Source organism: Camelus dromedarius, chromosome 14, assembly GCF_036321535.1.
Source record: "Camelus dromedarius isolate mCamDro1 chromosome 14, mCamDro1.pat, whole genome shotgun sequence".
NCBI lineage: Eukaryota > Metazoa > Chordata > Mammalia > Artiodactyla > Camelidae > Camelus > Camelus dromedarius.
Genome location: NC_087449.1, coordinates 67,215,869 through 67,232,998, shown reverse-complemented (window position 1 = coordinate 67,232,998; position 17,130 = coordinate 67,215,869). Strand labels below are relative to the sequence as shown.

Sequence of the window (17,130 nt, the reverse complement as noted above, 5' to 3'; positions counted from 1 at the left end):
AGAAGTCAGCTGATGACAATATTCCAGGGAGTAGGCAGCGCTGCCAAGAAAATAAAGCATTAAAATGGGCCTGAGAATGACCGGGGAGGGGCCACACTTGAGCCAGGAGGGCCTCCCTGTGGTGACATTTGAGCTGGGACCTAACCAGCAGGAAGGAGGCAGTTGCGCACCAAGGAAAGAGCAGGTCTAGCAGAGGTCACAGCCAGCGCTCGGTGCAGGATGGAGCTTGGCCAATTCCAGAAGCAAGGAGGACAGTGTGTGAACAAGAAGGTGAGGGTGAACGAGAATAGGGGCTTTGCAGCTGAGCCAAGCTGTGGGGGTTTGTGCCTGATTTGTGTTTCTGAAGGTGACCCTGGCTGCTGGTGGGGTGATCAGTGAGGACTGGTTAGGAGGCTCTGGAGCGGACCAGCCAGAAGGGACTGTGGCTTGTACCAGGGAAACAGAGAGGAGCCGGGAGCTCAGGAAGGCTCAGGACATGCTCTGGATGTGGAGCACCTGGTCCTCTGAAGGACAGGGTGCAGGCTCTGCTCTGCAGGGCTTTGGGGACATTCCTAGAGGCCCTGGGGACAATCCCACTCCCAAGCCCTGCCCTGGGGCAACAGGAGAAAGCAGGAGGGAGAAAAGGTGGTGGGCAGGCGACCTTGACCAAAGCCCAACCCCTCTGGCCCAAACAGAGTGACTTGGGTGCCCGCCAGCCTGAGGGCACCTTCCCTGACCTCCTCCCCTCCCCACCCTCCAAGCCCTGACACAGCCAGGTTGAGCCAGAGTGTGTGGGAAAGGGGGATAGGGCAACCGATCAGGGGGTTGGGTGAAGTCCCAGAAATAAGCCTGTTAATTCATGTCCAGCCGTCCACTGCCCCCATCAGGGCTACAAAGGGCCACGCCCTGAGCACCACTGGGAGCCACATACTGAGGAAGCCAGTGAGCAGCTTACCACGGAGCGAGCTTCCTGGGTAGAAAACAGCCATGGATTTCAGTGCCTGTGCTGGGTCTCTATGTTCCCTTCTGGGAAATGGGCTTAATTCCCTGGACTCCAGGATGTAACAGTCAACTATTATCCAAGCAACACCGCTCACGTGGAGCCACCTCACCCCCACTTCCTTCACCCCAGCAGGCGCTTTGCAAACTTGGCCAAACTGTCTGAAAGGCACGATAAGGCCCCAGCCACAGTGATTAAAGCAAGCAAACAAGTTGAGAGTGAGGGAGGACCCCCCCAGTGGGCGTGGCCACCTGGTGGGAATCCCCTAACTAGGAAGAGGCTGAGCAGCCCGAGCTGCCGCCCCCAGGCCCTCCCCTTCTCACCTCCTGCGCACAGAAACTGAGGTGCCAATCTGTGGAATATTCTCCCCTCCCTGGAAGGGACTCCTGGGGCCAGGCAGCACACTCCAGGGTCAGGGAGGGCTCCTGCCCCTCCCACAAGTCTCTCAGGAGCCCAGGAGGGGCCACTGACTTGGCGAGGGGAAGCTGAGAAGTAGCAGAGCCCCCCGGAAGGGAAGGAGGACGGCTGGTTGACAGGGTGAGGCCCTGCCCAGCTGCGCCAGGAGGTGAACTGTCCCAAACAAACGGTGAGCAGTTAACTAAAGAACGATCCTGCGAGGTTACCCCTGACGCACAAGCCCTGTTTATGCTGAATTCTGAGACGGATGGAAGGGCAGGGGCGGTGGCCCTGGGAGTCAGGCCTGGAGCCAAAGCAGGGTGGGCTGGGAACGCCACTACCCGGGCGACCGTGGGCTGGAGACGCCGGCCGGCTCTAGGGCGCGCCAGGACGACGCCGGCGGCCCAGGCAAAGTGTTTGGCAGTCACGGCACCCAGCGGCCGGGGAAGGGGAGCGGGAGTCCGAGCCCGCGCGCCTCAGCCTGGAGCCCTCGTGAGCCTGGAGGGAAGCCACCCCAGCCAGGGCGCTCGCCGGGTCCCCTAGCACGTCCGGTCCTCGCCCGGCTCCGGGCCGCACCCAGCCCACCCTGGGGCGGATAGGCTGGGGCAGGGTATGAGGTCCCGCCAGCCCCCGCAATGCCAGGGGTTCGCGGCGCGGGGCGAGAGCGCGGGGTGCGCGGCATCATCAACCGAAAGCGATTCCGCCCCCTTCAAGGGCACGCGGGCTGACCCTCGAGGCGCCGCACCCCCTCCTCGCTTCGGGCGCCCGGCGCAGGCCCCCCGCCGTCCTCCGCCCGCGCCGCGGCCCGGGTGGCCCCGATGGCGCCCGCCCTTGGCGGCCCGCGCGCCGAGCGCCGCGCCCCAGCGCTCGCCCAGCCCCGCGCCCTTGGCCGCGCGGCGGCAGCAGGGCGGGAGCGCAGCCCGCAGCCCCGCGCCTCCTCCCGCGCGCCGCCAGCGCCGCCCGCGAGGTCCGGCTCCGGGGGCCCGCGGTTCTCCGCGCCCCTCGCCGCCCTGGCCCAGGGCGCAGCCAGCGCCCCGCTCACCTGACATCTCGTCCTCGTTCTCCATCTCGTCGGCGAACAGCCGCGGCAGCTCCTCCTCAGTGCCCAGCGGGCCCCGCATGCCCGGCGCGGGGGGGAGGGGAGGTGGGCGCCCCCCCTCCCGCCGGGCGCGGTGCCAGCCTTAACCCGTGCGCTGCCGGACAGGCGCGCGCGGCGGGCGAGGCGGCCTCGGCGAGAAGATGGCGGCCGCCTGTCCCCCCACCCCCCCAAACCTCCACCCCCCGTCTCGACCCCCTTCCTCTTGGCCGCCGTCGCCTTGCTCCCCGCAAAGCCCGGGCTGGTCCGCCCACCGCGCCCCGCAGCCGGAGTCCCGCAGCCGGCCGAGGTGGCGGCGGCAGCGCCGGCGGCACGGCGAGGGGGGGCGGCACACATGCCCGGATTGTGACGTCCAGTCTGGTTGCTGTGGCAACCCCATCCCATCGTTCCGGCAGCGCGACTAGTTAACAGCGGAGAACAAGTTGGGGGGACTAGTCCTGAGCCTCCGGGTGCGGGGTGAGGACAGGGCGTTCCGGCAGGGGGAGCCGTCGAGGCTCCCGCGCGCCCGGGGACCCGACGGCCAAGCGGGCTGCTGGGACTTGGGCGGGCCGGGCCCAGCCGAAGGCAGGGAAATCCCGGCCCGCGCACCCCGCACACTGCCCGCTGCTGCCGCCTCCCCAGCCCGGGAAGGCCCTAGGCCCCCGGGTCCCCAAGTGAGCAGAGGCGGGGTCTCCGGGGCAGCGGGCAGCGAGTCCCAGCACTCCACTCACACGCACCAAGACCCTCGTCGCCCCGCACCGGCTCCAGCCGCAACATGCTTCTAACCCCGTTTCCAAAGAGGATTAGAAGAAAAGTGCGTTCCCTACTTGGGGAAGGGTCGCTCTGTAGAGAGCGAGTCAGATTCCTTCAGGAAAATCCGTGCGGACTGGCTCCGCCCTCACCTCATCGCACCCCGCTCCCACTGCCCACGTGCCCTCTTCCAAAACGCCCCTCCCGGCGGGGCCCCCTTTATAAACACATCCAGGCCCCCGGGGGTGATACGGATCTTCGTTCTCTGTGCCCAAAACTCTCGCTCAGAAGCGACACCTGTCGCGGAGCGGGAAAGAGCCGCGCCACCAGCCCTCGGTTGTTAAAGGTGAAGATGGAGGCCAAAGCCCTCGGGAGCAAGACTGGAATTTTAAATGAGCGCCGCCAGTCTCTGCTGCAGCAAGCCTTAAAGCTACTCTAGAAACGCAAAAGTTTCAGTGGTGGGCAGGGCGGCTGGCAGCCTAACCCTAGAAGAGCCAGTAGAGAGAGCACCCTCACTGCACTGCCTGGGGTCAGACACGTTTAGGGGTACCCACTGGACACCCAGTCGTCGCCGGGATCCCACAGGCTCCACCTGACTTGGGAAGCCCAAAGCAGCCGGGAGGTCTCCTCTCTAGTTCCCACCCCTCTGGTCTTGGCTGAGCACCTGCTCCATCCAGGTGGGCATTCACCAGTACCCGTGCCACTGGCATCACCAGGAGGGCTCTTCCTTTCCTTGAGGAACCAGGGGAGTTGTGGGTGCTTGACAAGGACCCCCAGTGCAAGACCTCTTGGAGAGGTGGCCACAACCCAATCCACAGTGAGTCCAAGCAGTGACCTGAAGGCGATGGACGGCCTGGAGAAATCTCAAAGATGTGTGGCACATTTTTCCTAGCCCTTCTGACCTAATCAATTAAAAGCAAGCCCCAAACCAAAACTCCTCTTCATTCATTCCCCGGCGAGGGCAGGAGTGTCCAGCCTCCTGGATAAAGTGCAGGGTGCTGGGAATCCCTTCGTCTCCTGGATCAGTTTTAAGCCACACCAAGAGAGATGCTGAATCTGCTCTGGGCAGGCGGCCTGCAAGGGCAAAGGGAAAGGCAGCTGGTCGGGAGGCGGCTAAGAAAGCAAGGGCTCCTCCTGGTCTGAGGCTGTATTTCACCTCCTGGGCGTCTTGCTGGGGGAGCCCCAGCCACCAATGCTTTGGCAGGCCTGCCTTTGCCCTGGCAAGACTGCCTTCCTCTTTCCAGACCACCTGTCTTCCTGAATGTAAACCATCCAGGAAAGAACCCTAAGCGCCCCCAAACTGCCCATCCCCTTAGTCACCAGCCTTGCCCCCAACCACCCCCGGATGGGATGAGGTCAGGACACTCACAGCTTCCCTGTCCCACTTTAGAGGAATTTTGACCTACAGTGTTTCCCATCACCGGGAAGACCCCCTACACACACACACACCCATGCACCATGAACCTTGGCTCCAGTTCCCAAGATGAGGTTGAGAGTCAAGACATCATTCAAGGAAGAACTGTTCCAACTGCTTAATTTGGCAACAAATTAGAGTCGAATGTTCATCACTCATAATCCTCTCCCTGCCCTTGTTCTTCCATGTTCTCGTGAGGGACGCAGCCGGGTAATGTTACTTAATGACCAAGAACAGAGCAAAACAAATCTGGAGTGGCAGAAACAATTGGGCTTCTGACTGGAAATCTCCAGTAATATTTAGAGGGGAGTTCTGATTCAACTATTAAATGTGCATTTTAATAACAATGGACCAAAAAACGACTGATGTTAAAAGCACTACCCTAAAAAGGTGAACATTCAATAAACTCTGCAGTTCCAGGAACAAGCCTGTTGTCATGATCGTAGTTTCAGGGGACAAGATTCTCGTATGTGCTGATCAGAGCCTCTAACCATACCTCAGTGACAATTCCAAATCAAAACTTTAAACAATACTTTGTCTCTGTCCACGGTTACCAGAGGCCTGTCCCCCTTGGTAGTGCCAAATCTGTAGTTGTCTCTTGTCAGGGTCCCACTTAGGGGGTGGGCCCCCCTCATGAGGGGCCGGCACAGGGTTTGGCTTACCGCCTTGAGAAGCTGGGGCTAAGTCACAGGCAGGGCCAGGCAACGAGAGAGAGATGAGAACAGGCTGCCAAAGCCAGCTCCCAGGCTCCCAAGGGCATCAGTGACTGACCAGGGGACCGTTATCACCATACTGGGGTCTGGCTCACCATCCAGGATATCAAGTGACCCCTAAAAAGGCTAATGTCTCAGTACTCCAAAACATTCTGTAATTCTGACCAATTGTCTTAAAACACAGTTGGTATGATCAAAGCCTCCTGCTTCCCTGGTTTGCGACATACCCATGTTTCTGAACATCTGCACTCGGCACTGGCCAGCTAGGACTGCTCTATTTCAACACGCAGCTCTCTTCCCGAGCGCCAAGAGGGCGCTACTCAGAAAAGCGCACCTTCACCACTGAAGAGCCACAGAAGGGGTGGCTGAGGCTTTTGAAAGGGAAACAACAAAATGAAGCCTGTAGGTGAGAGATGGTGTTGATCACAGCAAGGGTGAGGTGGTGTTGGAGGTGGGAGTCAGCTGAGAACAAATCTGTACTCACTTCCCATTTCACTACTTCCATGAACTTAAATCTCAGCTTGAAACTCTCCACAACCCAATCTGTTCCTGTGCCTTGATCAGGCAGGTGAGTCATGAGGCAGGAGAGAGCAAGACAGTGAAAAGGAAATTGGGCTAAAGTGTGGCTCAGACACAGCTGTTATAACGGGGGCAACATAGTTCAAGTTCACACTGCACGTCCCCCGGCAGAACAAGTCATTTGTTTGCCAAGTTACTCTCTAGGCTCTGGTCTGAAGAAATTCTACATGGAGAGTCTGTTACGGTCACCCCAGACTCTCACTGAGGCTCAGCAGCAGAACTAAGGTAAGAAAATGGGAATAAAAGACTCGTGTTCTTGTCAGACTTAATTGAAGTCCAAGGTCATTGTTCGTACAGCCATTAATCAGTGAGGACAAACCACCAAATTTTTGCTGCTAAACAGATTAACATGCCAATCCTTAAAAAAAAAAAAGCCTTGCACAATAGTAGCCATGTGTTAGCCACTTTAATATAAAATGTGATCAAAACTCAATTACAAGAGTTCAAAAAGGCATAGAAAAAACCAATGAGTTTCCATTTTATTACAAGTTTTAAAATCTGGGTGTATTGGAAAAAAAAACTTATATGCTAATTTCAGCCCAGAGTTAATTTTTTTTTTAACAACTAAACTAAGAATTACTACAAGGGTACATCAATAAACAAACAGTAGAATTTGCAAACCCAAGTCACAAACTTGCTAACAAAGTTAATCATGGTAAGGGAGAGCACCAAAGAGCAACTGATGCCTCAGTTAAATTTGAAAGAAACTCTGCCTTCTCTGAGGGCAGAGAAACATGCAAACAATTCTGCTTCAAGAAATTTGCATAGAAATAGAAAATGCTAGAGCCTTTACCACAAATGAAATTGCAAAGCCTCAACATGTTAAATTCAATCCAAGGAGCACCAAATGTTACATTGGAGCCCAGGTACGTTTAACTTCCAGCGAAGCAACTAGCAAGAGCACAAGAATCTCAGATGGAAATGAGCTGCAGGCAAGCTCTTGAAAACCATGAATTTGACACACCGTTGTCTTGAGACAATAGACATTTCTGCAGAATTTTCAGAAGGGCACCATAGGCATCAGGGTCTCTTTTCAATGTCTCTTGATTTTCTGTCAGCAACAATTAGATCTTTACAGCCTCGTTAATAACCCTTCACACATCTCTAGCCTCGGCACACATAGCAACAGAACCCCCAGTATCTCACAGGAACACCCCTTTCAGTTCAGTCCTGCTTAATGCCAGTTTGTAGAATGAGTTTTGACACCAAGCCCAGCCAAGGCCTAAATGGCACAGGAGCAACTACTCCCAGGGCATCTCAGCGCTTCTGCCTCTTCAGCACGAACTGTCTCCCAATCTCCTCTCTTCACACCTGCCCCTGTGGAAAGACTCCAGAGCTGGGGCATAAAGATTTCCAATCCCGATCCTGGGGCGCCTCAGATGCCCACCCCGGGAAGTTCTGCATCTCCAGCTCCCCCTGCTGGGGGTCAAAGTGACAGTTTGGCGCAAAGAATTGCAGAAACAATGATTGTTTACAAATTCCTATTTCATAGACTTCTACTTAATTGAAAACCTGGGGTTTTTACAATTGGTCTTGGGACCCTTTCCTGAGGGGTAGAAGAACACACAGCAACGCCAGAGGACCACACGCCTACAGGAAGAAAAAGGATTAACATACATAGTAATTGTGTGCATCAAGAGTAATTGCAAAACAGAAAAAAGTAATTTGTAACCACAAGATCAAGACAAACGCCCCAGAACCCTGCATTTTATTGACTGCCATTTTCCCAAAGGAAGAGAACTCGGAAACAAGTCACTGGTTCTGCTTTCAGTGAATGAGTTTCCATGTTTGCATTCCTGAATCTTTGAGAAAAGTACCGGATGAAACTGACTCACCCTTTTTGGTGTAAAATAGTGACTAACTGAACTGACATCTCCGCATCCTCATCCACCTGCTCAATGTCAAATAGCAGTCAGTTCCCTCGAAGGAGTCTTACCCATCTATTTTTGGCATTACTACCACAAGAATTGAAATCTTCAAGTAGAAAAAAAAGTCTAATTACAAGTGAGTGAGTGGCAGCCCAAGTGAAGCCCTCTTGCTATGCTTTCTGATTTTCTGTTCAGTCCACACTGCAGAGATACAAGGAAAACCACCATTTTGGTTCCTAAGTTTTATTCAATAATTCATACAAAATATTCCAGATAATTGTTTTAATCCTCATCTTCCTCCTCTTCTTCATCTTGATTAATCTGGAAGTAACGCAATTCGTAACTCTCTTTGCTGTTAGCAACTACGCGCAACCAATCACGCAGATTATTCTTCTTCAAATACTTTTTGGTGAGATATTTCAGATACCTGCAGAGAAAGAACACTTCAGAACTCCACTGGACACAAGACCACCTTACGTTCTGAAACACTTTTAACTTTTCTGAAACCCCCATTCAAAATCACTACAATTCAAGGTGTCTTCCCATCCAAGGCGTCTTCCCATCGTTCAAAAATGGCAAAGATAAGGCAAATATGCCCAGCCAGTGCTCTGATCAGAATAAACATCAGCCACATTTCATCTGAACTGACCAGAAAAATGAGAACAGATAAGAAGGTGTAATCGCTGTGCATTAAACAGCCATAACCTATAAAACAGTTTTTAGTGACCACCAGAGAAAGAGATCGAGGCAGTAACTTGACAATTAAGCACACAATCTTAATACCTTTTATTGAGAAATCGCTGGATTTCCAACGAGTTCCAAGTACTTCCCACATGTCACCTCATTAATTCCAACCTCCCTTTTAGGTGGTTCAGGCTACTGGGACCACTGCTTAGGGCTGCGTCACACAAACTCACTCCTGCCATGGGAGCTCACCCCCAGCGCCCCTCTCGCACCTGCCCTGGCTCCAGCTCTGCAGTGAGAGCACTTGGCTTTCCTTCTCCGTCTGCCACTTGCTGCCTAAGCCTGGGTGCGAGCCAGTCCCCACAGCCCGCTGCTGTCAGAAAACTGCTCATGTACCAGCTGCGAAGGGCTCCTGTGCTCAACGTAAAGCCTGCAATCCTGTTTCTTCTCCCACCCATTTGCTTATGAGGCCCTAAGTTCATCTATTCTGGGACCTTCCCAAAGCCATTAAGAGGGAATAGAAGGCCAAGCAAACCCACTGCTGGGCAAGTTAACCTTTCCAGACCTCAGTTTCTCCCTCTATAAATCAGGGCTCCTGATACTTACCATCTCTTCAAACTGGTACAAGGACTAAATGAGATGCATGGCAAACTGGCACGTTAGCAAGACTCATGTTAACAAATCAACAGACTAAACACGCCCAAGAAATTTACACCAACAAAACAATCTTCACAAAGATGTGAAGATCTCGGTTCAGTTCTACATGCTTTTCCCTACATGAAAATAATTTGGTCATTTCATCTAAAAAGTATTATTATTTTTTAATTTATTATTTCTCCTATACTGTATTCCGATGAGGCGGTTAATTCAAAAGCGAGGCAACAGAGTGTGGGGGGAGCTAGGGGAAAAGCGCAGCAGTCAGCGGCAAGAAACCGTTCTGGCTCAGGGACTCCTTGAATGTTTCAAAAATAAAGCTCTAACGGATGAGCTCCTTCCCTTCTCTCCTGGGCAAAGCACAGAAAATATGTGAAAACTGAAGGAAGATGGGTGTTTAGGAGACATTCTTACACCAGGTTGGGAAAACTGGAAACAGGTCACAGAAAAGCTAGATTCCTCCCGCAGGCTCCACGGACGCCCGGCGGGGCGCCCCGGGGGCCCTGCAGCTGCCCCAACTCCCATTCCATCAAACTGCCTTCAAACTCAGCCAGCAGGACAGGAATAGCTCATTCAGCTTTAAAGTCATCCCTCGACTGACTTAGTTAAAAATAAAAGCCAAGACTTAACTATAGCCAACTTATCCAGCACAACTTCAAATTTCCCACTACCTGGTTCAGTCTGATTAAAAGCTCCTAAGAATATGCCAGGCTCTGGGCTAGGAGCTAGATTTAAACATGTCCAATTCTTTACAGACTTGAAGTGCTTTAACCCCATCCTCAAAACAAAAAACACAACGAACATAGCAGGGCAATGAACTGGTATCTCTGACATAGGGAAAAAAATGGGCCCACAGGAATTAAACGGAGTGGCTTCAGCCTAAACTGAGATTTCAGATTCCTCATCTAATTACAGTAGCATTTACAGGGAAAAAATACATAGATTTAAAAATGAAAGCTCCCCAATGTGATCTAGAGGCAAAGGAAGCAGTATCTTCACTTTTAAGAGTAGTCTAAGCATGTTTTAGCATCTTTACTGCTTGAAATATTGTAGCCTGTGAAAAACAACATGTAAAAACTATCAAAAGTTGATTACTTTTAACTACCATAATACCATTTATTCATTCACTCACCACCTCCTTGCACTGGACACTGTTCCAGAAGTTAACAGGCACAACCACAAAGCAAATTACGGGGAGCAACATTTCTGGCGGGGGTGAGGGTGGGAATCAGTGCTGGGATTCAGGCAAGTAACACTCATCTCTTTGCCATACCTTTTGGAAAAAGGCACCTCGGAAGTTACAGTAATCTTGCTTTTGCTTCTCTCGATTGTTACAACTCCTCCACCGAGATTCCCAGCTTTTCCATTCACTTTGATTCTCTCCTGTAGAAACTGCTCCTGTAGAAATCGTCAAATTGACCAATTAGTGAGGTGACCAGTTCACCCATCTCAGCAGCAGAACATTTTATTTTTTTAAACTCCTAACTCTAGCAAATGTAGTTCTTTAAATGTTTAGTCAAAAAAAAAAAAAAGAGCAAATCTTTAGCTATCAGCAAAAGGTCTGAAATCTAGGAACAGCAATTAGAAAACGGCGCTAGCCAGCTGTTTACACCTGTGGCATAAAAACATCCCAGCATGAACATACCTGGCTGCCTCCAAACACAGCCAAGGGAGCCTCTGCTATGTGGAGGCTCTGACTCGTGGGCCAAGGGTGAAGAGCAGACAGGGAACCCGGGCCCACGCTTACAAGATACAGGCAACCAAAGCTGCAGGCAATTCTGGACCTAAGGAGTATGGAGTACTGGCCTCTGTGTGATGAGAGAAAGTATGTCTTCAACGCCGCAGAAGGGACAAAACCATACAGCAACCAAAACATTTACAGATCTGGTGAGGGGCCGTGTGCACCGTCACCAAACAGAAGGGGCAGTGGCCCAGAAGCCCAGAGGTGGGCTCTCGGCAAACCTCAGTTGAAGCCTGGGCCAGTCATTCACCTGCATGGGATTCAGGGGTCTTTGTCTGAAAAGGAGGGCTCTGTGGTTTTCTCGCTATTGAGATATGAACTCCCTTTCAGCTCCAAACTCCTACAATCCTCTAGTTAAAAACTCCACAACAGTATTTTAACTGATGATGGGGTAAAGAGGGATCAGGTCAGAAACCTTGACTTTTGCATCTTAGATTCATAAACGGCTCGTGTTTTCTATCCTAAGGAGGCATCTAGGAGGAAGACAGCCACACCCCCAGTGAGTATGTTGGAAGGGAGGAAACAACGCCAGAACAGCGCCACCCCAGACACAAACTGGAAGGAGCCACAAGGGCTAGGAGGGACAAGAGGCCACAGAGAAAAGCAAGAAGTCAGTGGATAGAGAAGGAACTAAGGAACCGACCGAGGGACTTCCCGCAGGACAGGGACCCAAAAAGGCATCGACCCCAGGGCAGTGAGCCACAGGCCACTCCAGCTCCACACTCTGTAAGCAGGGGCTGTAGGCTGAGCTTTTTGCCTTTTTTATTTGAAAACTATTCTTGCTGTAATGATGTTATCTTAGCAGTAGCTGACCTTCTGGAGACTGAAGAGAAAATATAAACGTAGGCTTCTTCACAGCAAGCCTCAATTCCCCAAGCTTGGCTACTGGAGAGGAAAAGAGTAAAATGCCAAAACCAAGTTGCAGAGTCAAAGGGTGGCAATGAAGTTAATGTTTCTAGATTTATGTGAAATAAAGGCATATGGAGGAATGTGGCCAGTAAGAGGGCAAAAAAACCGGTACAGAGCAAGGTCTGAAAAGAACCAAGCTCCAATTACAATATATCAGCAAGCAGGATCTTTTCACAGGAACACTGAGGCTCTGATGCTTAATAAAACAGAAAGCTTGAGGAGATGCTGCCACCTGTCCAAGGTCCCAAAGCCAGGGCAGAGGCAGCCCCTTGTCCCTGAGCTTAGGGCCCACAGTTTATGCTTAAACACACCCAAGTGCAAAGGAGATGCAGGATCCAAGGAAGTTTGCCTGTTTCCTGGTAACGTTTACGTAAAATCATTTTTGGAAACTAAAGGAGAAGAGGAAAAGGAGGTAGTTCTCTGACACGGGCATGCTGGAGCCCATCTCATTTACTCCCCACAACTGCTACACATTCAGAGACAGCAAGGTTTAGAAACCAAGAACTAGACCAAGCTCCAGGGTCAAACAGTAGAGCCAGAACTGCAGAGGAGCCTGAGCCTGAAAACAGAAACGTGCTCCAGTATGGAGGTTTTCTCAGCAGGATCTCAAATGGTTCATTATAGTCCCGAGTGGCATCAAGGGTGTAACTTACAAAGTTGGCAGCATCCATGATTCCATCTTCTACAGGGTGGGTGCAGTCCAGGGTAAACTTCAGAACCTGCTTCTTTTTTTTGCCCCCCTTCGCCACAAGCTTTTTCTAAGAAAGTATACAAATGATAACAGAGATGAAGGCATAACTAGTCCAAAAAAAAAAAAAACCCAAAATTAACAGAAGCAAAAATACTAGTTGTGAAAGTGCACACAAATGCAAAAGTCAAGCAAGTGTGCTGCCTTGTGAGGGCGCCAAGAGCCATGCTCTACCCTGGGGTGGAGGAGGGATGACACTCAAGCTCAGGGCCGGGGGTCATGCCCTTTTGAAGGGGAAGTCATTCCAGCACTCCTGACCCATTGACATTTTCCAGCCTCCCCAATCTCTCTGGGCATGAAGGTCTGTTAGCTTATGACCTACAATAACACAAACATTTCTTTTTATTTGCCCTAGAACTTCCAAAATGAAGTTTCAAGAAATACTCATTTGTTTTATTCCAGGATTAGGGCACAGCACACAACTGCCTTGCAAACCTAAAACAATTTTAATCTGAAGTCGACCCTTATCCTAACTCTCCAGACTAGGGTCCTGATCGCTAAGCAATTCTCCCTTAATCCTGTCTCACCTGCCTTCTCAGAACAACGACAAGAACTGCACATCTTAGCAACACATCTACCCTAGCTGGGACCAGGGTAAAGCTAAAACTTAGATTCTAATTACAACACCACTGTCAGCCTTTTAACTGGTTTAATCCATGAATTAGCACTTTAAAATCAGTCTGCGCACATCCTACAAGATTCTGGTTCCTTTACTCACAAAGCAGCTTATATTAATCTTGTCACTCTACAAACTCCAACACCATTTAAAAAAAAAGCATTGGTACAACCAACTTACCTGTTATCTGCAACTTAAAAAGCCTTTCAGAATCTAAAAAGACCTTTCCAAGAACACATCTTATACCTCCTTTCATGTTCAAAAAAGAAGCTCACCTAAAACTCGTATTAATTTCATCGACTTTTCAAGCATTTAGCTTCCTAAAAAATCACTCATTTTTTTCTTCTTAAACACATTTCTTCTTAGTAAAGATCAAAAGGGCTGCTTTAAGATCTAGCCCCGGAAATACACAATCAGCAAGTAAAAGACCTGCCCGCGATGGGCTCAAAACCGCCCATCGTGGTTTTAAACCAAAACCATACAAACGCCTAGAAGCCTTAAAAGCCCACCCAGACAGAAAGAGGTGAGCCGAAAATTTTAACAGCGGTGTCCCAACAACAGAGGACAAGAAAACTTTCTCCACGTAACCTGGAAGGAGAGCAACCCGCAGCCAGAGTGACATGAGGACGCCGCACAACACAGTCCTAGCCTGGCTGAGAGAGAATGAACTGGGCCCTCGTCCCACACCAAAAAGGGTCTGGAGAGCTGCGCCCTGAAGATCTAACTTCCTCCGGAGACACTACAGGGCCCTCAAACCCGAGCCTCTCTCTGAAAACAGGCCGGCCAGTCCAGCTTCCGTGGACCTTTCCTCTGGTCCCGGAATCCCGGTCGTAAGCTTTCCGGATGCGCGGTCGCCGAGGGTGGCAGGTCCCCTCTTCACCCGCCCTCCACCCAGGTAACTGGGCCCAGGCCTTGGCTGCCTCACGCCCGCCGGGCTCCAAGGGCCGCTGACCAGTCCAGGCTGCAGCCTCGGAGCCCCAGCTCCCCGAGAGCCGCAGGCAGGGGCTCGAGCCCGAGCCGCGGCCTCCGAGAGCCCCCCGGTCTCCCTCTCGGGCCTCGGGCCGCGGCCTTCTCCGCCCACATCATGCGGGGCCCAGCAGCTTCCCGGGCCCTCTCCGGCAGGCCGGCCTGCTAGCCCGGCCCCAGCAGGACGCTGCACAGCGCCGTCCAGCGCGAGCCAGGTAGGGGCCCGGCCGGCGAGGCCCACGTGCCTCTCGCAGAGCCGAGGCCTCACGCGGAGTCATACTAACCACAGGCGCCATGGCGGCAGCGGAGGCAGAAAGGGAGGTGAGTGAACTACGCAGACGCAAAGAGCTCGCAGCGCGCAGAGCACGCCCGGCTCAGACCGTACCAATCGCTCTGCCACGCCCCCTCGGTCTCCACCATTTCGCCCTGTTCTGTACGCTCGCGAAGCGATTATTTTGCCTGAATGCAAAACCCTCCCTCTCACCCGCCCAGAGGATTCCAGGGGGAGGAAGGAGGCCGGGTGGCCTGTCCCACTGTGAATGATCGGAGGGGGGGAGCCAGAATGGACGAGCCCAAAGAAAAATAAAGGGGTTCGCTCTACATTTGAAAGTCTTAGAAAGAAAAAATAAATAAGGAAACTCAATAAAACATAAGTTTCCAGCTAGTGGGATGGGAGTTGAACCTGCTAATTTGGGGAAGTGAGGCCCTTCTGGCCCCTGGGTCTTAATGCCCGAGCGCACTTCGCTTCTTTCTATCCAAAGAGCCCAACCAGAAAGCTGGTGCCCAGGTGCTCTAGCCCTCTTTGCTGCAGATACACTCTTCACAACCTCAAGTTCAAGCCGCCTACCCTCCAATCACCACCTCCTAGCTTTCCTGTTCATGCCGAATAGTTTCCCAGTTCCAAAATCTCTTCTGCCAGCCCTTCTCAAACTGGCATCCCAGGAATCACTTGGGACTCTCGTTAAAATGCAGATTCCAATTCAGTGGGTCTCAGTGGCTGGAGATTCTGCATTTCTCAAAAGCTCCCAGGAGATGCTGCTGCTTCTGCTGGCCCATGGACCGAAGTTGAGTGGTAAGGTCCTTCATCCCCAGACCTATAGTCCATGGACTGGATCACTTTCACTCACTCTCACCCCCTCGTGTCCTTAGCATTTCCATTCCAGGGTCCTGAGTTGTAATCACGCAGTTACACACACCCTCTACTCTCTTTACCTGGCTGCCACGTATTCTCCTAGTAGAAGCCCAATCCTGGCTTATCATGGTGGAAGAAAACAATGCTGACTGGTGTAGGTTTACCCTCAGGGTTACTCTGCCAGCTGACCAAGCTGCAAGCCCACCCTGCTATTCTTGACTACAAACCACATTTCTGCTTTGCCAGCTGCCCCTGCCTGGGTCCCTTTCAATGGGCTCAGAGGGAAGACTGGAGGAGGAAGAGACTTCTTTGTTTCCTTCCTGCTTGTTCCTGCTCTGTTGCTGTCACCTACTCCTGAGTCTTTATCCTGGTAGTACCACTTGCAACATTCCAGAAACAGCCATTGAATCCAGTCTGCAGTTATTCCAACACTTGTAGAACCAGCCTCTTTTTCTTCTCCCCAGAGACACGAGCCCCAGCTGAGCAACACCTCCTCCACAAGATATCAGTTTCCTGGGCCCCCTCCTTCAAGCTTCTACATTTTAATAAAACCAACCTAGTAGTGGCAGCAGCTTCCTGCCTGCAGTAGCTACGGTTCTTATTTCACCCCTCAAGTCACCTAGGATACAAGTCTTGCACCTAGTTAACAATCTTTAGTGTGCGTTCCCCCGACAGATACGTCTCCTAACTCTGACCAAGCCTTGGGGCTTCCTGACAATCCTCTACATGACTATTTCCCACCTCTGATCAGATTGCCAGCCCCTTGCCCCAAAACCTCCCTCTTAGCTGATGACTTCCATTACTCTTTTTTTTGAAAACATAGAAGTAATCCAAAGAGAATTTTCAGACACTCCCACCTTCACATCTAAGCGTCGAGCAACATCTTTACCCAACTCAGCCTTCCCTCCTGTTACTATGGAAAATGGGTCCTTGCCCCCACCTGAGGTCAACCCTGACGTAAGGGCATTCATCTCGCATACTTCGGTCTACTTGAGGACATCACTCCAACAGTCCTTGCCCCCCACCCCATGAAATCATCTATGTATCCTTTCTTCTGGATTTTCTCCATCAGCATGTAACCATTTTTTAAAATCTCCCATCTTAGCGGGGAGGGTATAGTTCAGTGGTAGAGCGCGTGCTTAGCATGCACGAGGTCTGGGTTCAATCCTCAGTACCTCCTTTGAATTAATAAATAAATAAAAACCTAATTATCTCCCCATCCCCCAAAAAAAGATTGAGAAAATCTCCCATCTTAAAACAGAAAAAGCAATCTCTCAACTCCCAACGTTTCCTGTCAATTACCACCCCCTTTCTCTCTTTACTATGGACTCAAAGTTTGTGTCCCCCAAATTCATAGTTGAAGCCCTAGTCCCATCGAGGTCACTGGTGACATCCCCCTGCTAAGCACTGGGGGCGGGTCTCGCTCCTCCTCTTCCTGCTTCTGTTAGCATCGGAAGCCACAGGTCACTCCCGCCTCCTTGATGACCCTTCTTCCCAGGGAGCCCCCAGCACCTCAGGCTTCTGTTAGCATAGGAAGCCACAGGTCTCCTCCCACCTCCCTGGCTGCTCCTTCTGTGTCTCCTTGCTGCTCCTTCCTCCTCCCTGGGCTCAAGAAAGAGCCACAGGGCACAGAGCTCCTCTCGCCTTTATCTGCACTTGACCTTTTGCATGCCCTGGACTCATGCCCTTAAACACAACTCCCCCAGTCTGTGTGTGCAGCCTCACCCTTCCCTGGACTCCTGCAGTCTCTAGTCTAGAGTGTCAAGCTGAGCACCATCACCTCCACAACACCACTCTCACCTCGCACCCTCCTCCCTACACTCAAACCCACAGCCCTCGCCCTCACTGTCCACTCTCCGCCCTTAACCACTCCATCCTCAGCCTCACCCCTACCCTGAGTCCCTTC

At 51.8% G+C, this 17,130-nt stretch overlaps 2 protein-coding genes across 3 annotated transcripts in view; both read right to left on the bottom strand.

Annotated features, from left to right (window-relative positions):
- CHD5 (chromodomain helicase DNA binding protein 5) overlaps positions 1 to 2,591 on the bottom strand; it is a 60,524-nt gene extending 57,933 nt beyond the window's left edge. For both annotated transcript variants that reach the window (XM_031463915.2, XM_031463917.2), the window contains exon 1: positions 2,418 to 2,591. In XM_031463915.2, the coding sequence (XP_031319775.2) occupies positions 2,418 to 2,496 (79 nt within the window). In that variant the 5' untranslated portion in view covers positions 2,497 to 2,591. The remainder of the gene's footprint in view (positions 1 to 2,417) is intronic.
- Positions 2,592 to 8,001: 5,410 nt separating this feature from the next.
- RPL22 (ribosomal protein L22) lies at positions 8,002 to 14,489 on the bottom strand. Its single transcript, XM_010998476.3, has 4 exons — positions 14,377 to 14,489; positions 12,416 to 12,520; positions 10,386 to 10,510; positions 8,002 to 8,201 (listed from the first exon to the last, which is right to left on the bottom strand). The coding sequence occupies exons 1-4, from the start codon at positions 14,386 to 14,388 to the stop codon at positions 8,057 to 8,059; spliced, it is 387 nt and encodes a 128-aa protein (XP_010996778.1). The 5' UTR covers positions 14,389 to 14,489; the 3' UTR covers positions 8,002 to 8,056.
- Positions 14,490 to 17,130: the final 2,641 nt, after the last annotated feature.

Excerpts from the sequence above, each read along its gene's own strand:
- RPL22 (XM_010998476.3), bottom strand. Across the intron at positions 10,511-12,415 it reads TCATGGATGCTGCCAACTTT|GAGCAGTTTCTACAGGAGAG; the intron begins GTAAGTTACACC and ends CGATTTCTACAG. Across the intron at positions 8,202-10,385 it reads GAGGTGCCTTTTTCCAAAAG|GTATCTGAAATATCTCACCA; the intron begins GTATGGCAAAGA and ends CTTTCTCTGCAG.